The following is a 17,660-nucleotide window of genomic DNA, read 5'->3' as shown; positions in this document are numbered from 1 at the left end:
GAATCTTTCCCCGCCTGAGATTTCCCATATATTTTTAGGTCTAATTAAAAAATGATGTAAATGACTCTATCCATACTCAAATCTAATGAGGAAGAAAGAAATGCGGACCACCGGAAAACTTGGGAGCCAAACTTCGTGAGCTGGTCTCTAGGATTTAAGAAGGAATGATTTATTCACCATCTCAGTCTCCCTTCAGGCCAAACACTGGGGCCAGGTTTGCTGCTGCAGCATTTTCACAAGCACTGGTAGGGATTTTCTGTTAACTCTTCCCCTAATCTCCAAAACAATACAGTCCAGTATGTGGGTAATTCAGACAACCAAATACAATAAAAGGAACGAGTTTTTGGTCAAGCTTTATTCAGACCAGGTAAGTAGCCTGAAAAGTTACATTTGGTGAAGACACAGGCTGACTGTATACACATATGTGCCACAGTCTCAGTTTTACTGGTCATTTGAAATCTAACTTTCTGGTAAAACTATAGTGAATACAGCAATACGCTTTTATGTCCACAATGAGAAGTCTTTATTTTGTAAAGAAAATCTAATTAAGGAGCAAATCACCAAATGGCTCTGGAATGAATAACTTACTTTACTTGGCATAGATCCTAAGAGTGATTTCATATTTTTTTAATTTTAATTTTAAAAATCATGGTATAATACACACAACATAAAATTGATCATTTTAACCATGTTTAAGTGTACAATTCAGTGGTGTTAAATAAATTTGCAATGTTGTGTAACCATCACAATCTATTTCTAGAACTTTTGCATCATCTCAAACAGAAACTGTACCTATTAGTGATTTTAGTATTTTATAAACAAATATATTACAAAACTTTTTCTGAAATACATAAGATATAAATATAAAAGTCTGAATTACTTGACTCTACTTCCTGTTAGGCTCCTTAACACCATCTTCTTGCTTTTGTTAGTACCTTTCCTTAACTGAATGCTACAGAACCAATAAAATCACTTTCAGATGGAAAAAATGTTCTTTGCATCTTCTCACAAAAAAAAGAGAACAAAGAGAGCTTGTCTGTAGTGATCAGTCTTTTACCTCTAAGAGTTCCCTTTAGAAGAAAACTAGTAAATGATTTAAAGCTGGAGTACTCCCTTGCAATTCAGACTATGGGCTGTTACTTCACCTGCAGCCTCATTTTCTACTTACTGGACACGTATTGATTTCCAAAGCAAAATACTACTCTTTCAAAGGTCCCTGTCAGTAAAAAGCACTAAACCAACCACCTCTTTTATATACCTCTAAGGACTCTCTTTTTCTATCCTCTACAAATCAAGCCTCTTAAAAATTGAGTGTCTGCTACCAGGGTGTTTCTATAGAGCCAAGCCCCGCTCTGACCTTCATAAGCCTGGTGAACGAGGTTAAACAGTCGCTCCGCCTGCAATTTGAGCTCCGGGTCTCTGTGCTTGTCAGGATGGTAAAGCATACACAGCCTGCGGTAGGCCGCTTTCAGCTCTTCGGAAGAGGCCTACGGAAGGAAAAATCCAATTAGAGAGCCATCAATGCTACTTAAATATTATCATGACCAGAATCAGCCTTGAAATGGGAAGCTGTCAGCCACTTTCCAACATGCTTGCTCTCTACATATAGGACATAATGAAGTTATGCTTTATTACTTCAATAAGGCCCCTTTTTTCCACAGTTAATAAAGTGATCAATTATGTACATCGATAGCAACTGTGTTTTGCTGGGAAATGCTGCTATCAGATGAAATGAAAGCTTGTGTCCCTACCCTGGTTCTCTGTGCTCTGAGCGGAAATGAGAAACGTCACAGAGACCTGCTTGCTCTTTAACCTGAGTTATTTAAAGTCAATCCTGCCAAGGTACTCTCAACAAAGAATTTGTTCAGAAAGGAAAAAAGCTATATACCATTAGACAGAAATGCCATGCATTTAATCCATTTTCTGACAAAGGAAACTCAATGAATATTCACCCTTAAAAAATCAAAGACATGGGCTTCCTTGGTGGCGCAGTGGTTGAGAATCTGCCTGCTGATGCAGGGGACACGGGTTCGAGCCCTGGTCTGGGAGGATCCCACATGCCGCAGAGCAACTAGGCCCGTGAGCCACAACTGCTGGGCCTGCGCGTCTGGAGCCTGTGCTCCGCAACAAGAGAGGCCGCGATAGTGAGAGGCCTGCGCACCGCGATGAAGAGTGGCCCCCGCTTGCCACAACTAGAGAAAGCCCTCGCACAGAAACGAAGACCCAACACAGCAAAAATAAATAAATAAACTCCTACCCCCAACATCTTCTTAAAAAAAAAAAATCAAAGACATAAAATTGTCAAATCAACACACATTTCTATTCAACCTCTAATACTAAAAGGTAGCACATAAAGAGGCAAAAATGCTTTACTATCCTACAGTAAAAAGCCTTCCCACCCCCAGCACCCAAAGAGTCACTACCCAACACATACACCTCTCCAATTCTTGTAAGTAATCAATTTGAGGGGAAAATGCACCATAAGATGAGCACAGATGACACAAAGAGTGAAATGGGCTCTGGGTGTGTTTTAACTGCACAGAAGGGAGGAAGGAAGAGGGATGACAGAAATCCACTTTCTACTTCGCCTGCCTCTCAGCGGCCAAGTTCTCAGAAGCAGACTTCATCAGAGGCTCTAGGAACACTGTGCCATCTCTCTGGCAGGGCCCTCAGGTGTGTTTTGGGGAAGTACTATGTCTGATATTATACCAACCCCAGGGACCATTTTGGTCTGTCAGAGGTGATGCCAAATGGACAGCTCTGTCCAGATGATCTGTCAAGTAAATAACATTTTATTTTGCGAGGCAACCCCACCGTTTCGACAACAGAAGCAAATTCTGGGTCACTGACAACATGCCAGAGGGGCCTGAAAAGCCAGCTCCCTGGGTAGAGGAAGGGGACCAGGTCCCCACTGAGGAAGCTGAGGATGGATGGTGCTCTGGGATCAGGTCTGGAAACACGGGTACACAGGAGAGCGGTCACAGGGACACGATTACTCAAGACATCAAGGTTACGAGGGAAGACGTTAAACTGTATTTTTCCGTAATGTCCACAATTTTTCAATATCTTCCAATTCCAGGAGTAATGAATGCTTTTACCAATGAAAAAAGGCAAAACCTTACTTCAGTGATAATTTTTGGTCTGAAGTTTAGATATTTTCTATAGGGCTAAGTTATTCTGATGCCAGGAAATCTGTGCAAGTTTACCAGAGATCTTAAACAAGGAATTCTGCAGAACTCCCAACAGGAAGACAATAACCGTTACTGGAACGGTATGTGTGTCAGTCCCACGTGCCCGGGAGGATAGGCTGTGAGGACCCAGGTGCCACTCTTGGGCCACTTTCTCCGTCCGAGGAGTGGGTGGTTGGGTGGATGACCTCTGTGGGCCTTCCCAGCTCTAACTGGACGTGGTTCTGTCATGAGAAAAGCTCTGCTGGACCCGGGCCACTCAGCTGTCCTTTAACGCAGACAGGACCCTCACAGTTTGACCATAGGCACAGGCACATCAGTGTTTTTAATCAGCAGCTTCTTGACGGTTTCCATTAACTACTTCACTGGAAAATAGTCAAGGACCTTGCTGACTGAGCATCCTTTTGCCTCCAAGGATTAGGCAGACGTCTGCCCCGTGCCAGCACTATTCTCTTTCTCCATCTCCTCTTTGGTGTAGCCTTTGGGAATCACACTCCTGAACGATTTGTAGATGGCCGTCCTCCCCCTTTCTCTGCCTCTGGCCGTCCGTGGGATTTCCTCTGGGGTCACACACCAGCCTTCCAGGGGTGAAGAACGCAGGCTTCGGGCTAACGAGCTTTCTGACCCTCAGCTTTCTCAGCTGTTAAAGGGGATGACAAGTATGCTCAGGGGCGGCGTGGAAATGAAATGAGACAGTGACCACACAGTGCTTCATACAGCGCCCAGCACACAGCAAAAACCTACTCATTGTTGCTCTTCTAAAACCTTTTCTTTGTTTTCTCATCTTGAAACTGTAGACAACAGTACCCCTATCACACTTACTTTGAGGAGTAAATGAGCTAATACGCATACAATCGCTTAACAATGCCTTGCACACATGAGGAATTTAATCACTGTAGCTATCATTACTGTCACAATTCAATTTTGATAACCTTTTGGCAGCATGAATACTGAAACTGGGACAATTCAGAGAGAAGGCACAGCCCTGGTGTGAGGATGATAGGAACATTCATTCATGAAGGGGCCCACATTTGTGAAAATTCACTGACCTGCATGCTTATGACGTGCACTTTTCTATACATGTATTCTATTTCAATAAAAACACAAGACCAAACGTTCCCATCTCTGTGATCTCTGTGGTTCCCTTTTCTTTCTCCTACCATAGGCTTCTTTCCACGTTCACGTCAATTATGCAACGCATTCCCTGCCACACTTACCAATATGCTGCCTGTGCCAAACCCCATTGTTTTAAGCAAATAAAGAATAGTTAACTAATGGCAAATTAAATGTGTCTTCTCCAGATAGGTTTACTTATGTAACCATGTAAAAGGGGGTTGTTCCTTCCTGAGTAGTCATTACAAATTATTCCCTTTCTGCGAATTTTAATTGCTCTTTCCAGCATCTCATAAAAATTACAAGTGCAGGATTAGATAGACTTGACTGACTTTAGGTTAGACTGCTATTTCCTGGTTGTTAAAAGTAAACCAGGGCTTCCCTGGTGGCGCAGTGGTTGAGAGTCCGCCTGCCGATGCAGGGGACACAGGTTCGTGCCCCGGTCCGGGAAGATCCCACATGCCGCGGAGCGGCTGGGCCCGTGAGCCATGGCCGCTGAGCCTGCGCATCTGGAGCCTGTGCTCCGCAGCAAGAGAGGCCACAACAGTGAGAGGCCCCCGTACCGCAAAAAAAAAAAAACCCAGAAAAACAAAACAAAACAAAACAAACAAACAAAAAAAAGTAAACCAGATGACAAGGGAGTACAGTGTCTAGTCTGCAATACCTTCTTTAATCATATTAATAAATGGCTTAACGTGCTACTGATTAAGTAACAGAAACAAGAAGTTTCATTTTTAATAAATATCACATTCAATAAAAGGTTAGATTGGGCCTTTTATCGTAACTGAATAGCTAAGGTCACTGGTTCGATATTTCATAAATGATAAACTCTTTCACTATCGTAAAAACACTGGTATCATTCCAAAATAGGTGATATCATTAAAAACGATGCCTAAAGTTACGTACTTATTTCTAAAATTCATTATAAAATTAAGAGATGTATTGTGCTTTAAGTGTGAAAAGTTTCATCATCTCAATCATCTGGTTATAATTTCAATGGAAAGTAAATCTATTATAAATTCAACCTTTATGTATCATAAGATTCATAGTGAAAAGGTCCCTAGAGACCTGTAGAGTTTAGTGGTCTGTTAAAGCTGTTGGATTAGATGCTATACAATACAAAAGTACAATAAAGCACAAAAAAGAAATTCAACGCAAACGTTTTAAAAAATAAAAATATCTGTATATACAGATGTTGTCTATGTAGAAAATCATAAAGAATCTACAAAAAAAACGTACTAAGTGATTTTAGCAAGGTCATGGGATACAGGATCAACAGGCAAACATCAATTTATTTCTATATACTAAAAACTGAAACTTAAAACGACAATAGCATTTAAAGTATCATTAACAAACATGAACTACTTAGGGATAAATTTAGCAACTGCAAGACCCATACACTGAAAACTACAATGCACTGCTGAAAGAAATTAAAGAAGACCAAAAATAATGGATAGATAAGCTGCCTTCATGCATCAGCAGACTCAGTATTATTCAGATGTCAGATTGCCCCAAAGCAACCTACAGATTCAATGCAATCCAGTGAAAATCCTAGGTTTTTTTTGGTAGAAACTGACAAGCTAATTCTAAAATTTATATGGAAAAATGATATGGAGCAAAAATAAATTTTACTTTCTTAGTTATTTTACTAACCAAAATAACTTCGAAGAACTGGAGGACTCACATTACTGGACTTTAAGATTTATCATATGGGGGCCTCCCTGGTGGTGCAGTGGTTAAGAATTTGCCTGCCAATGCAAGGGACAGGGGTTTGAGCCCTGGTCCAGGAAGATCCCACATGCTGCAGAGCAACTAAGCCCGTGCACCACAACTACTGAGCCTGTGCTCTAGAGCCCACAAGCCACAACTACTGAGCCCGGGTGCCACAAGTACTGAAGCCCACATGCGAAGAGCCCGTGCTCCTCAACAAAGAGAAGCCACTACAATGAGAAGCCCATGCACTGCAACGAAGACTAGCTCCTGCTCGCTGCAACTAGAGAAAGCCTGAGTGCAGCAACAAAGACCCAACGCAGACAAAATAAATAAATAAATTTTAAAAAGGTTATAAGACACAAAGAAAGACATTACATATTAATAAAAGGTTCATACAGCAAGAAGATAGAATAACTATAAACTTATATACCTAATGACAGACCATCAAATACATAAAGCAAAAATTGACAGAACTGAAGGGGGAGAAATAGTTTCACAGTAATAGGTGGAGACTTCAACATCCTATGAATAACCAGACAAAAGATAAGTAAGGCAATAGAGGACTTGAACAACACAATGAACCAACTAGATCTAACAGACACATACAGAATATTCTACACAACAACAGAAACACATTCTTCTCAAGTGTACATGGGACATTTTCCAGGACTGACCATTTGGTAGGCCACAATTTAAGTCTCAATAGAATTTAAAAGATAGATATCATACAAAGGGGCTTCCCTGGTGGCGCAGTGGTTAAGAATTCGCCTGCCAATGCAGGGGACACAGGTTCGAGCCCTGGTCCGGGAAGATCCCACATGCCACGGAGCAACTAAGCCTGTGTGCCACAACTACTGAGCCTCCGCTCTAGAGCCCGTGTGCCACAACTACTGAAGCCCGCATGCCTAGAGCCCGTGCTCCGCAACAAGAGAAGCCAGTGCAATGAGAAGCCCGCGCACCGCAACGAAGAGTAGCCCCCGCTTACCGCAACTAGAGAAAGCCTGCGTGCAGCAACGAAGACCCAACACAGCCAAAAATAAATAAATAAAATAAATAAATTTATTTTAAAAAAAAGATATCATACAAAGTATCCTCTCCAACCACAAAGGGATGAGATTAGAAATCAATTACATAAGGAAAACTGGAAAAGATACAAATTTGTGACAAACAATACACTCTTAAACGACCAATAGATCAAAGAAAAAAAATCACAAGGGAAATTACAAAATACTTAGAGATGAATGAAAACGAAACACAACATACCAAAACTTATGGGATGCAGTGCTAAGGGAGAAATTTATAGCTATAAACGTTTACATTAAAAAACGGGAAATCTCAATTCCCTGGCAGTCCAGTGGTTAGGACTCTACACTCTCACTGCCAAGGGCTCGGTTTCAACCCCTGGTCGGGGAACTAAAATCCCACAAGCTGCGTGGCATGGAAAAAGGAGATAACAAATCAACAACTAACTTTCCAACTTTTTTTTTTTTTTTTTTGCCGCGTTGGGTCTTTATTGCTGCGTGCGGGCTTTCGCTAGTTGTGGCGAGTGGAGGCTACTCTTCATTGTGGTGGCTTCTCTTGTTGCGAAGCATGGGCTCTAGGTGCACGGGCTTCAGTAGTTGTGGCACGTGGGCTCAGCAGTTGTGGCTCGCAGGCTCTAGAGCGCAGGCTCAGTAGCTGTGGTGCACGGGCTTAGCTGCTCTGTGGCATGTGGGATCTTTCTGGACCAGGGCTTGAACCCGTATCCCCTGAACTGGCAGGTGGATTCTTAACCACTGCACCACCAGGGAAGTCCCTAACTTTACAACTTTTAAGAAACTAGAAAAGAACGAAATAATGTCATTTGCAGCGACATGGATGGACCTAGAGATTGTCATACCGAGTGAAGTAAGTCAGACAGAGAAAGACAAATATATTTTGCTTATATGTGGAATCTAAAAAAAATGGTACAAATGAACCTATTTACAAAACAGAAATAGAGCCACGGATGTAGAGAACAAAATTATGGTTACCAAGAGGCAAAGGGGTGAGGGGGAGGGATAAATTGGGAGATTGGGATTGACATATACACACTACTATATATAAAATAGATAGCCAACAAGAACCTACTGTATATCACAGGGAACTCTTCAATATTCTGTAATGAGTTATATGAGAATAGAATCTACAAAAGTGTGGATATATGTAAATGTATGACTGATTCACTTTGCTGTACAGCAGAAACTAATCCAACATTGTAAATCAACTATAATAAAAATTAATTTAAAAATAAATAGAAGAAAAAAAAAAGAAACTAGAAAAAGAAGAAAAACTAAACTCGAAGCTGGCAGGAGAAGGAAATCATAAAGATTAGAGCAGAGATAAACAGAGAACAGATAAACAATAGAAGGAATTAGTGAAAAAAAAGTTGACTCTTCAAAAAGACAACACAATCGACAAACCTTTGGCTAGACTAACTAAGGAAAAAAAAGAAAGAAGACTCAAATTACTAAAATCAGAAATGAGGGCTTCCCTGGTGGCACAGTGGTTGAGAGTCTGCCTGCCAATGCAGGGGACATGGGTTCGTGCCCTGGTCCAGGAAGATCCCACATGCCGTGGAGCGGCTGCGCCCGTGAGCCATGGCCGCTGAGCCTGCGCATCCAGAGCCTGTGCTCGACAACGGAGAGCCAACAACAGTAAGAGGCCCGCGAACCGAAAAAAAAAAAAAAAAAAAAAAAAAGAAATGAAAGTGGAGATATTACTGCTGATTCTACAGAAATAGAAAAATTGGAAAACTTAGATGAAATGGACAAATTACTAGAAATACAAAATCTACCAAGACTGAATCATGATCTAATAGGAAATCTGAATAGACCTATAACTAGTAAAGAGATTGAATTAGTAATCAAAAACCTCTTGACAAAGAAATGCCCTGGACCTGATGGATTCACTGGTGAATTCTTCCAGACATTTAAAGAAGAACTAATATCAATCCTCAAACTTCTCCAAAATATTGAAGAGGGAACATTTCCAAACTCATCCTATGAGACCACTATTACCCTGATGCCAAAGCCAGACAAAGACACCACACAAAAAAGAAAACTATAGACCAATATCCCTTATGAACATGGATGCAAAAATCCTCAACAAAATATCAGCAGAGTTCAGAAGCATATTAAAAGGATACACATTACGACCAAGCGGGATTTATTCTTGGAATGCAACGATAGTTCCATGTATGAAAATTGATCAATATACCATGTTCATAGAAACCATGATCATCTCAACTGTTGCAGAAAAAGCACTGACAAAGTTCAACACACTTTCATCATAAAAACACTCAGCAAACTAGCAACAGAAGGAGACTAAAAGAAACTAAAAGCCATAAAGAGCTCTTACAACTGAAGAAGACAAATTCAAAGCAAACATCATACTCAGTGGTGAAAGACTGAAAGCTTCTCCTCTAAGATCAGGAACAAGGCAAGAATGTCTGTTCTCACCACTTCTATTCAACATAGCACTGGAAGTCCTAGCCAGAGCAATTAGGTAAAAAAAGAAATAAAAGGTATCCAAACTGGAAAAGAAATAAAATTATCTCTGTTTGCAGATGATACTATCTTATACGTAGAAAACTCTATAAAAATTCCACACATACACAAAACCTTGTTAGGACTAACAAATGAGTTCAGCAAAGTTGCAAGATACAAAGTCAACACACAAAAATTAGCTGCATTTCTATACATGAACAATAAACAATCTGAAAAGGAAATGAAGAAAACAGTTCCATTTCCAATAGCATCAAAAACAAAGAAACAAAAAACTTAAGAATTAACTTAAACTTAAAAGACTAACATAAAGAAATTAAGATGACAAAAATAAACAGAAAGATACTTTATATCAATGGATTGGAAGATTTAATATTATTAAAATGTCACTACTATGCAAAGCAACTAACAGAATCAATTCAATCCCTATTAAAATCCCAATGACATTTTTCACAGAAATAGAAAAGTCCCTTCTAAAATTCACATGGAATCTCAAGGGATCCCAAAAGCCAAAACAATCTTGAAAAAGGACAAAGATGGGGGACTCACACTTCTGTATTTTAAAATTTACAACAAAGCTACAGTAATCAAAACAGACTGATATCGGCATACAGACATATAGACCAATGGAATAGAATAGAGAGCCCAGAATTAAACCCTCACACAAACTGTCAAATTATTTTTGACAAGCATGCCAAGACTATTCAATAGGGAAGGGATAGTCTTTTCAACAAATGGTACTGGGATAACTGAATATCCCCATGAAAAGAATGAAGACCCTTACCTAACACCATATACAAAAAATAATGCGACTGATTTTTGTGTGTTGACTTTGTATCCTGCAACTTTTGCTGAATCCGTTTATTAGTTTATCCACCCAAAATGGATCAAAGACCTAAACATAAGAGCTAAAACTATAAAACTCTTAGAAGAAAATATAGAGCAAAGGCTTCATGACATTGGATTTGGCAATGATTTCTTGGATACAACACCAAAGGCACATACAACAAAAGAAAAAATGGACAAATTGGACTTCACCAAAATCAAGAACTTTTATGAATCAAAGGATACCATCAAGAAAGTGAAAAAACAACCTACAGAATGGGAGAAGATATTTGCAAATAGTATATCTGACAGGAGATTAATATCTAGAATATATAAAGAATTCCTAAAACTCAACAAAAACAATCTGATTCAAATATGGCAAAGGACTTAAACAGACATTCATATATCAAACAACATATACGAATGGCCAAAAGCACATGGAAAGATGCTCCATATCACTAACCATTAGGAAAATACAAGTCAAAGCCACAGTGAGATACCACTCCACACCCATTAGGCTGGCTACTATAAACAAAACAACAAGCAAGTGTTGGCAAAGATGTGGAGAAACAGGAACTCATGAGCATTGTTGGTAGGAATGTAAAATGGTAGAGCTTTTATGCGAAATAGTATGGCAGTTCCTCAAAAAAAATTAAAAACAGATTTACCATACAATCCAGCAATTCCACTTCTGGGTAAATACCCAAAAGAATTGAAAGCAGAGTTTTGAACAGATATTTGTACACTCATATTCAGAGCAGCATTATTCACAACAGCTAAAATGTGGAAGCAGCCCGAGTACCCATCAACAGATGAATGGATAAGCAAAATATGGTATATAAATACAATTGAATATTATTCAGCCTTAAAAAGGCAGGGAATTCTGACATGTGCTGCAACATGGATGAACCTTGAGAACATTATATTAAGTGAAATAAGCCAGTCATAAAAAGAGAAATACCGTATAATTTTACTTACTGTTTAACAGATATATACTGTTTAACAGGTATAGAGTTTGGGTTTTACAAAATGAAACGAGTTCAGGAGATATAAATGGTGGTGGCAGAGGCACAACAATATGTAAGCAGCATTTAATATCACTGAACGGTATACTTTAAAATGGCTAAGATGGCAAATTTTATGTTATATGTATCTTACAAGTTAAAAATTTGAAAAAACCAAAAACCCAACAAAACCTGAGAATGGAAAAAAAGATACAAATGTGAAAGCTAAAACCGTAAAGCTTCTAAAAGACAACACAGGAGATAATCTTTGTAACTTCGAGTTAAAGATTTCCTATATAGGATAATAAAAGAAAAATATTTGTAAAATATCTGTCTCATAGATTTGTATTTGGAATATACAATGAGCTCTCACAACTGAAGAAGATAAACAACCTGATAAGATAACGACTAAAAGATGTAAACAGAAACGTCAACAAAAGATGATACAGGAATGGTGAACAAGTACACGAAAAGACATTCAACATTGTTAGTCATTAGGGAAATGCAAATTAAAAACACTTAACAACCACTAGAATGACTAAAATGAAAAAGACTGAGAATATTAAGTGTGGGTGAGGATGTGGAGCAAAAATAAACTTCATTTTCAAAAATATGAAGAGCAACTTTGTCGTAAGCATAGATTATAAAAACGGCATCAGGGGCTTCTCTGGTGGCGCAGTGGTTCAGAGTCCGCCTGCCGATGTAGGGGACACGGGTTCGTGCCCCGGTCCGGGAGGATCCCGCATGCCGCAGGGCGGCTGGGCCCGTGAGCTATGGCCGCTGAGCCTGCGCATCCGGAGCCTGTGCTCCGCAATGGGAGAGGCCACAACAGTGAGAGGCCCGCGTACCGGAAAAAAAAAAAAAAAGGCATCAATTCCTCTGGTTAAACAGGTTAAAGAAATGAGTCAAATGCTAGTTTTTTCCTAGTTGAATTACCTTAAAAATATTTTTTTATTATTAGAAAAATATATATATTCATCATAGATAAAGTTGAAAATACAGGTAAGAAAAATATATTTAAAAATAAAATTGGGGGCTTCCCTGGTGGCGCAGTGGTTGGGAGTCCGCCTGCCGCTGCAGGGGACACGAGTTCGTAGCCCTGGTCCGGGAGGATCCCACATGCCGTGGATCGGCTGGGCCCGTGAGCCATGGCCGCTGAGCCGGCGTGTCCGGAGCCTGTTGCTCCGCAACAGGAGAGGCCGCGATAGTGAGAGGCCCGCGCACCGCGATGAAGAGTGGCCCCCGCTTGCCGCAACTAGAGAAAGCCCTTGCACAGAAACGAAGACCCAACACAGCCAAAAATAAATAAAAAATAAAACTAAAGGAATTCCCTTAAAAAAATTTAAAAAAAAATAAAAAAAAATAAAATTGGGGCTTTCCCGGTGGCACAGTGGTTGAGAGTCCGCCTGCCGATGCAGGGCACACGGGTTTGTGCCCTGGTCTGGGAAGATCCCACATGCCGCGGAGCGGCTGGGCCTGTGAGCCATGGCCACTGAGCCTGCGCGTCTGGAGCCTGTGCTCCGCAACGGGAGAGGCCACAACAGTGAGAGGCCAGTGTACCGCAAAAAAAAAAAAAAAAAAAGTATTTCTTCTACAATATAATTGTATAACTTGTTTTTCAGTTAAAGGTCTTGTGGAGTTTTGGTTTTTCGGGTATTATTGGTCATTAAGTGTTTTCTATACCATTTTAAATGCCGTTATTACAGTTTATATAACAATCTTCTATTAATAACTTTCATTTGTTTTAAAAAGGCTGCAGTGGACATCCCTATAGCTAAAACTTTGTGTGTATGCATTATTATCTTTTTGAAAATAAGTTTCTAAAATTGTTGGGTATAAGGGTATAAGACTTCCATTTTAGTCTTCTGAACTGATCTCCAGAAACTATTTACCATTTAATTATTTTAAATTTAAAAATTTAATTTTATCCAAGGACTACATAAACAGTTTATAAATAAAACTACTAGACTTATAACCCCAAACAGCATTCACTCCTACTCCTCAGACGCAAGCACTTTTAAATCTTTTAGCATTTTTCTCATTTTATTTCTAAATATACTCATAGCCTTAATTTTAAAATTTTAGACTTAAGAGAATTTAGTTCTTTTCCACTTCCTTGTGCTTATCTTTCCCCTCCTTTCTATGTAATTATCACAACTTTTGTTCAAATCAATGCACAGTTTTTCTTTTTAATTAGTTTAGTTTTAATTATGACTGTAAATATAGTTCAAAGCTGAATCAAACAGTATACTATGATTACATTTCTTTTCTTGGACTACTTTTTATTTTTCCTGGAGTTAACAATTGCCTCATCTTTTTCATTTGCTTTAGCTTTCTATGGCTCTGTTACGATTCTTCTCCAACTCTTCACAGTATACTTCTTATACTAAAGACTTCTAATATTCCTCTCAATATCAAACAGCACATCACTTTTTTTTTTTTTCCCTCTAAGAGGCACTCCTCCAAGAGCTCTCTGCCCTGTTCTTGTTGTTGGGCTTGCTAAACAAACTTCATCTTAGGATTTCCTGTCACCATCTTCCTGGGTATCTTTCCTGGGTTGGTATCTCTTTTCTGTGTCCTATGCCTTTCTCTTTCTTGGTTTTCTTCTTCATTTTGATGGAGCTCAATCCCCAGTAGTTTCCTTTACAGATATTCTCAAAAGAAGGAGGAGCTCTCGGAAATTAAAAATTAGATAACAGAAGTAAAAGATTGGTTGGGAGGAAAATTTTTTAGGCTTTGTATATCTCAAAATGTTCTTATAATCTGCCTTTATACTTAATGAATAGTTGGCTGGGTATAGAATTCTAGCTTGGAAATAACTTTCCCTCAGGATTTTTATTACATTGCTCCACTGTCTTCTAGTTTACAGTACTACTGGTGAGATACCTAATGTCTTTCCAATTCCAGCCCTTTGTTTGTGACCTGTCTGGAAACTTTTAGGACTCTCTCTTTAATCTATGATTTCCTTTAGTATGGGGGTCCTTTTCTCCCCCATCCACTATGCTAGTTATCTGAATGGCCCCTTTTAACCTATAGTCTCCTATCTTTTGAGAAATATTCTCGTATTAATTGTTTCATAATGTCTTCCCCTCATTTTACTTTACTTCATGGCTAAGAACTGATCTTCTAGTTTTTAAGTTTTACTTTTGTGCATATTTCCTCATCTTTATCTTCCAACCCTTCCACAGAATTTCTGTTATCTTATTTTTAATTTCCAAGAGCTCCTCCTCTTTTTATGCAGTATTGCTCTTTGATACATCACCTTGTTCTTATTTCTTACATGTAGTATCTTATCTATCTGAAGATGATCTAGCTTCCAAACTCCCTGCATTGTCTGCTTCCTTCTAGTTTCTCCTTGCTGTCTGCATGATCTCAGAATTTCACGTTGGAGCCTTCCCTCAAACATCTGACATTCTTTGGCAATTGACTTACACTTCATAGTAAGATACTAAGAAGCTATTTGGAAGCTCTGTATGTGTGAACAGGTCTTGTCATGTGATGAGCTTCTCTGTGAAATGCCTGGGAGGGAACCTAGAAGTTTCATTTGGCAGTCTTTTCTTTCTGATGGGCTAGTTCCTTCAGGGGAGAGACCAGAGAATAAAGGAAGAAAAGCCAGAAGTCTCCCCATGCAAACACTAACGCACCCCCCTGCCTTTGTTAGCGTGCCACTCTCACCCTTACTGTCTATGTCCAGGCTCCAGAGTCCCTCTGGCTCAACTTCTCCAGAGGAGAATCCTTCTGCCTCCTGGCTGGGTTGGCTAACAGATTTTCATCTTATCAGAGCTCAATACTATCATTAAAAAGAAAAAAAAAACTTTGTCAGTCTGGTAGAGAAAAAACAAAACAAAACAAACAAAAAAAGCCTTGTTTTAACTTGCATTTGTTTTTTTACTAGTGAGGGTGACATTTTTTCCATACACTTATTTGCATTTTATTTTATTTTTTTAGATTTTTTTTTTCTGATGTGGACCATTTTTAAAGCCTTTATTGAATTTGTTACAATATTGCTCCTGCTTTGGTTTTTTGGCCACGAGGCATGTGGGATCTTAGCTCCCTGACCAGGGATCAAACCCTCACCCCCTGTATTGGAAGGCGAAGTCTTAACCACTGGACCACCAGGGAAGTCCCTTATTTGCATTTTAGATTTCTTCTATTTGTTTCCTTTGTATTGTTTCCTATTAGGGTATTAATCTTTTTCTTTTTGATTCCAAGAGTTCCTTATATATATTAAAAATATGAATTTTTATCAAATATATTAGATTCCTTTTGAGTCTTTTAACTGGGTTTGTAATTGTTTTTAGGCTTTATTTTCCTTTAATAAACACAGATATTTCTCATTTTTACAAAATCAAACCTATCAATTCTCTCTGATTTCTGCTCTGGTATCATGCTTAGAAAAGTCTCCTGACGACAATTTCATTGTATTTGCTTCCCTTAGATAATTAGGCAATTGAAGACACTGCTACATTTTCACTTATTTAATTTCTAGTTGATGGAGACCATCTCTGCTATCAATGTGCACATATTCAGAGTATACAGCCACTCTGCTTTTATTTTCTACCTTCGTTTAGCAAAGTAAGCTACAGCATGTGAGGAACATCAGTATGTCTGAACCATGACTGTATCCATCAGGATGGGCTGGGTCAATGGTTCTTAAGTGTGGTGTGGGGCCCCTTGGGAGTCCCTGAGACCCTTTCGGGGGTCCACAGGTCAAAACTATTTTCATAATAATACTAAGATTTTATTTGCCTTTTTCTCATTCTCTCATGAGAGTATAGTGGGATTTTCTTGAGGCTACATGATGTATATCATTGTTCTGATGGTTAATGAATTGTGTACTTGTATACTTTCCTGTTTTCTAGAAATTTCTAAGGTGGTAACTTTATGGTATAAACATGTGAGTTTTCAGAGATTAACTCAACTGATTTTAAGTTCTTTTGCTGCACACTTACTATCTTTCGTTATATCTGCTATGCTATCTGTGTATCTGTAACCTCATTGTTGTGGAATACATAGTTATTTTGAAACCCTTAAGTCTTCCTTGTGCCTGTACTGAAATACAAGAAGTAAGTACACTCTGTGTCTTATTATTAAATATTGATAGTTATAACCCACATAAACAAAAGCTCTTTGGGAACCTCAATAATTTAAGAGTGTAAAGAGGCCCTGACAGCAAAAAGTTTGAGAACTGCTGGGTTGGTGATACCGTGGTAACAAACCATCCAAAAATTCCAAAGGTTTACTTCTCCCTCACATTACATGTCCATCTCAGGTCAGCTAGTTCTCTGCTTGGAAATGTTCTCAGGTCCCGGGTGGACAAAACAGACACCCTTTGGAACCCTGCCAGTCATGGAGGCAGAGGGAAGAGCATGAGACTCTCCGGCTGGCCTGGCCTTGAAGTACCTCAGTCTGAGCAGGACACACATCACTTCCACTTACACCACTGGTTAGAAAGGGTCATGTGATCCCACCCAACCGCTAGGGGACTAGGAAGTGCAGCCCCCTCGCTAGTTAAGAGCCAATAATGTTTGGTGTAGAGCACATCTAACTACTACAATGATATTTATTCATTTATTTATTTATTTAAAATTTATTTATTTGGCTACGCCGGGGTCTTAGTTGTGGCATGTGGAATCTTTAGTTGTGGCATGCGGGATCTAGTTCCCTGAGCAGGGATCGAACCTGGGCCCCCTGCATTGGGAGCACAGAGTCTTAGCCACTGGACCACCAGGGAAGTCCCTATAATGATATTTAATTCAATACTTTGAAGACCTAATAAGAGTATGCAAATAACAGCTAAATTATAACATGCCTTCACTTTAAGAAAAGTAAAGCCACAGGTTTTTTATTGCTGAAACCTATAAGTTTCAAGTTCAAACTTCCAGGCTGTATCTATATATTAGTGCATCTCAGCAACGAAGTCTCAACAAACTATATTCTACTGGATTTTGGGGGGTTTGCCTAATTACCACAATTGAAGATTCATGACTGTCCATATGTTCCACGACAATCTGATTGAAATAAACTGCATTAGCTAATAAAAGGCTGTAATTTTTTATGATACTTGGTGCTCATACGATTTAAAGGAAAAAGCAGATTTCAGAGCTAATTAACACCAAGACAGCATGGGTACTTTGTGCTGAGCAAGAGCTGCTTCATGAAGAGAAAGGGTGTCACAGATTACTTGGTGTCACTGAGTAGATACTGATTATACTAAGAGACCAGTTTTTGTAAAGGTTCCTGCTACACAGTCTGAAGCTTCAGACAATAAAGCTGCTCTCATACGCAGCCCT

At 39.2% G+C, this 17,660-nt stretch overlaps 1 protein-coding gene across 1 annotated transcript in view; it reads right to left on the bottom strand.

Annotated features, from left to right (window-relative positions):
• DNAJC11 (DnaJ heat shock protein family (Hsp40) member C11) overlaps positions 1-17,660 on the bottom strand; it is a 71,819-nt gene that overhangs the window by 44,732 nt on the left and 9,427 nt on the right. The window contains exon 2 of the mRNA XM_027110330.1: positions 1,358-1,487. Within this exon, the coding sequence (XP_026966131.1) occupies positions 1,358-1,487 (130 nt within the window). The remainder of the gene's footprint in view (positions 1-1,357; positions 1,488-17,660) is intronic.

Source organism: Aethalodelphis obliquidens, unplaced genomic scaffold, assembly GCF_003676395.1.
Source record: "Aethalodelphis obliquidens isolate GAN/ISIS:26980383/991018 unplaced genomic scaffold, ASM367639v1 scaffold9, whole genome shotgun sequence".
NCBI lineage: Eukaryota > Metazoa > Chordata > Mammalia > Artiodactyla > Delphinidae > Aethalodelphis > Aethalodelphis obliquidens.
The sequence above is the reverse complement of the archived record's forward strand: the minus strand, read 5'-3'. Positions and strand labels throughout refer to the sequence as shown.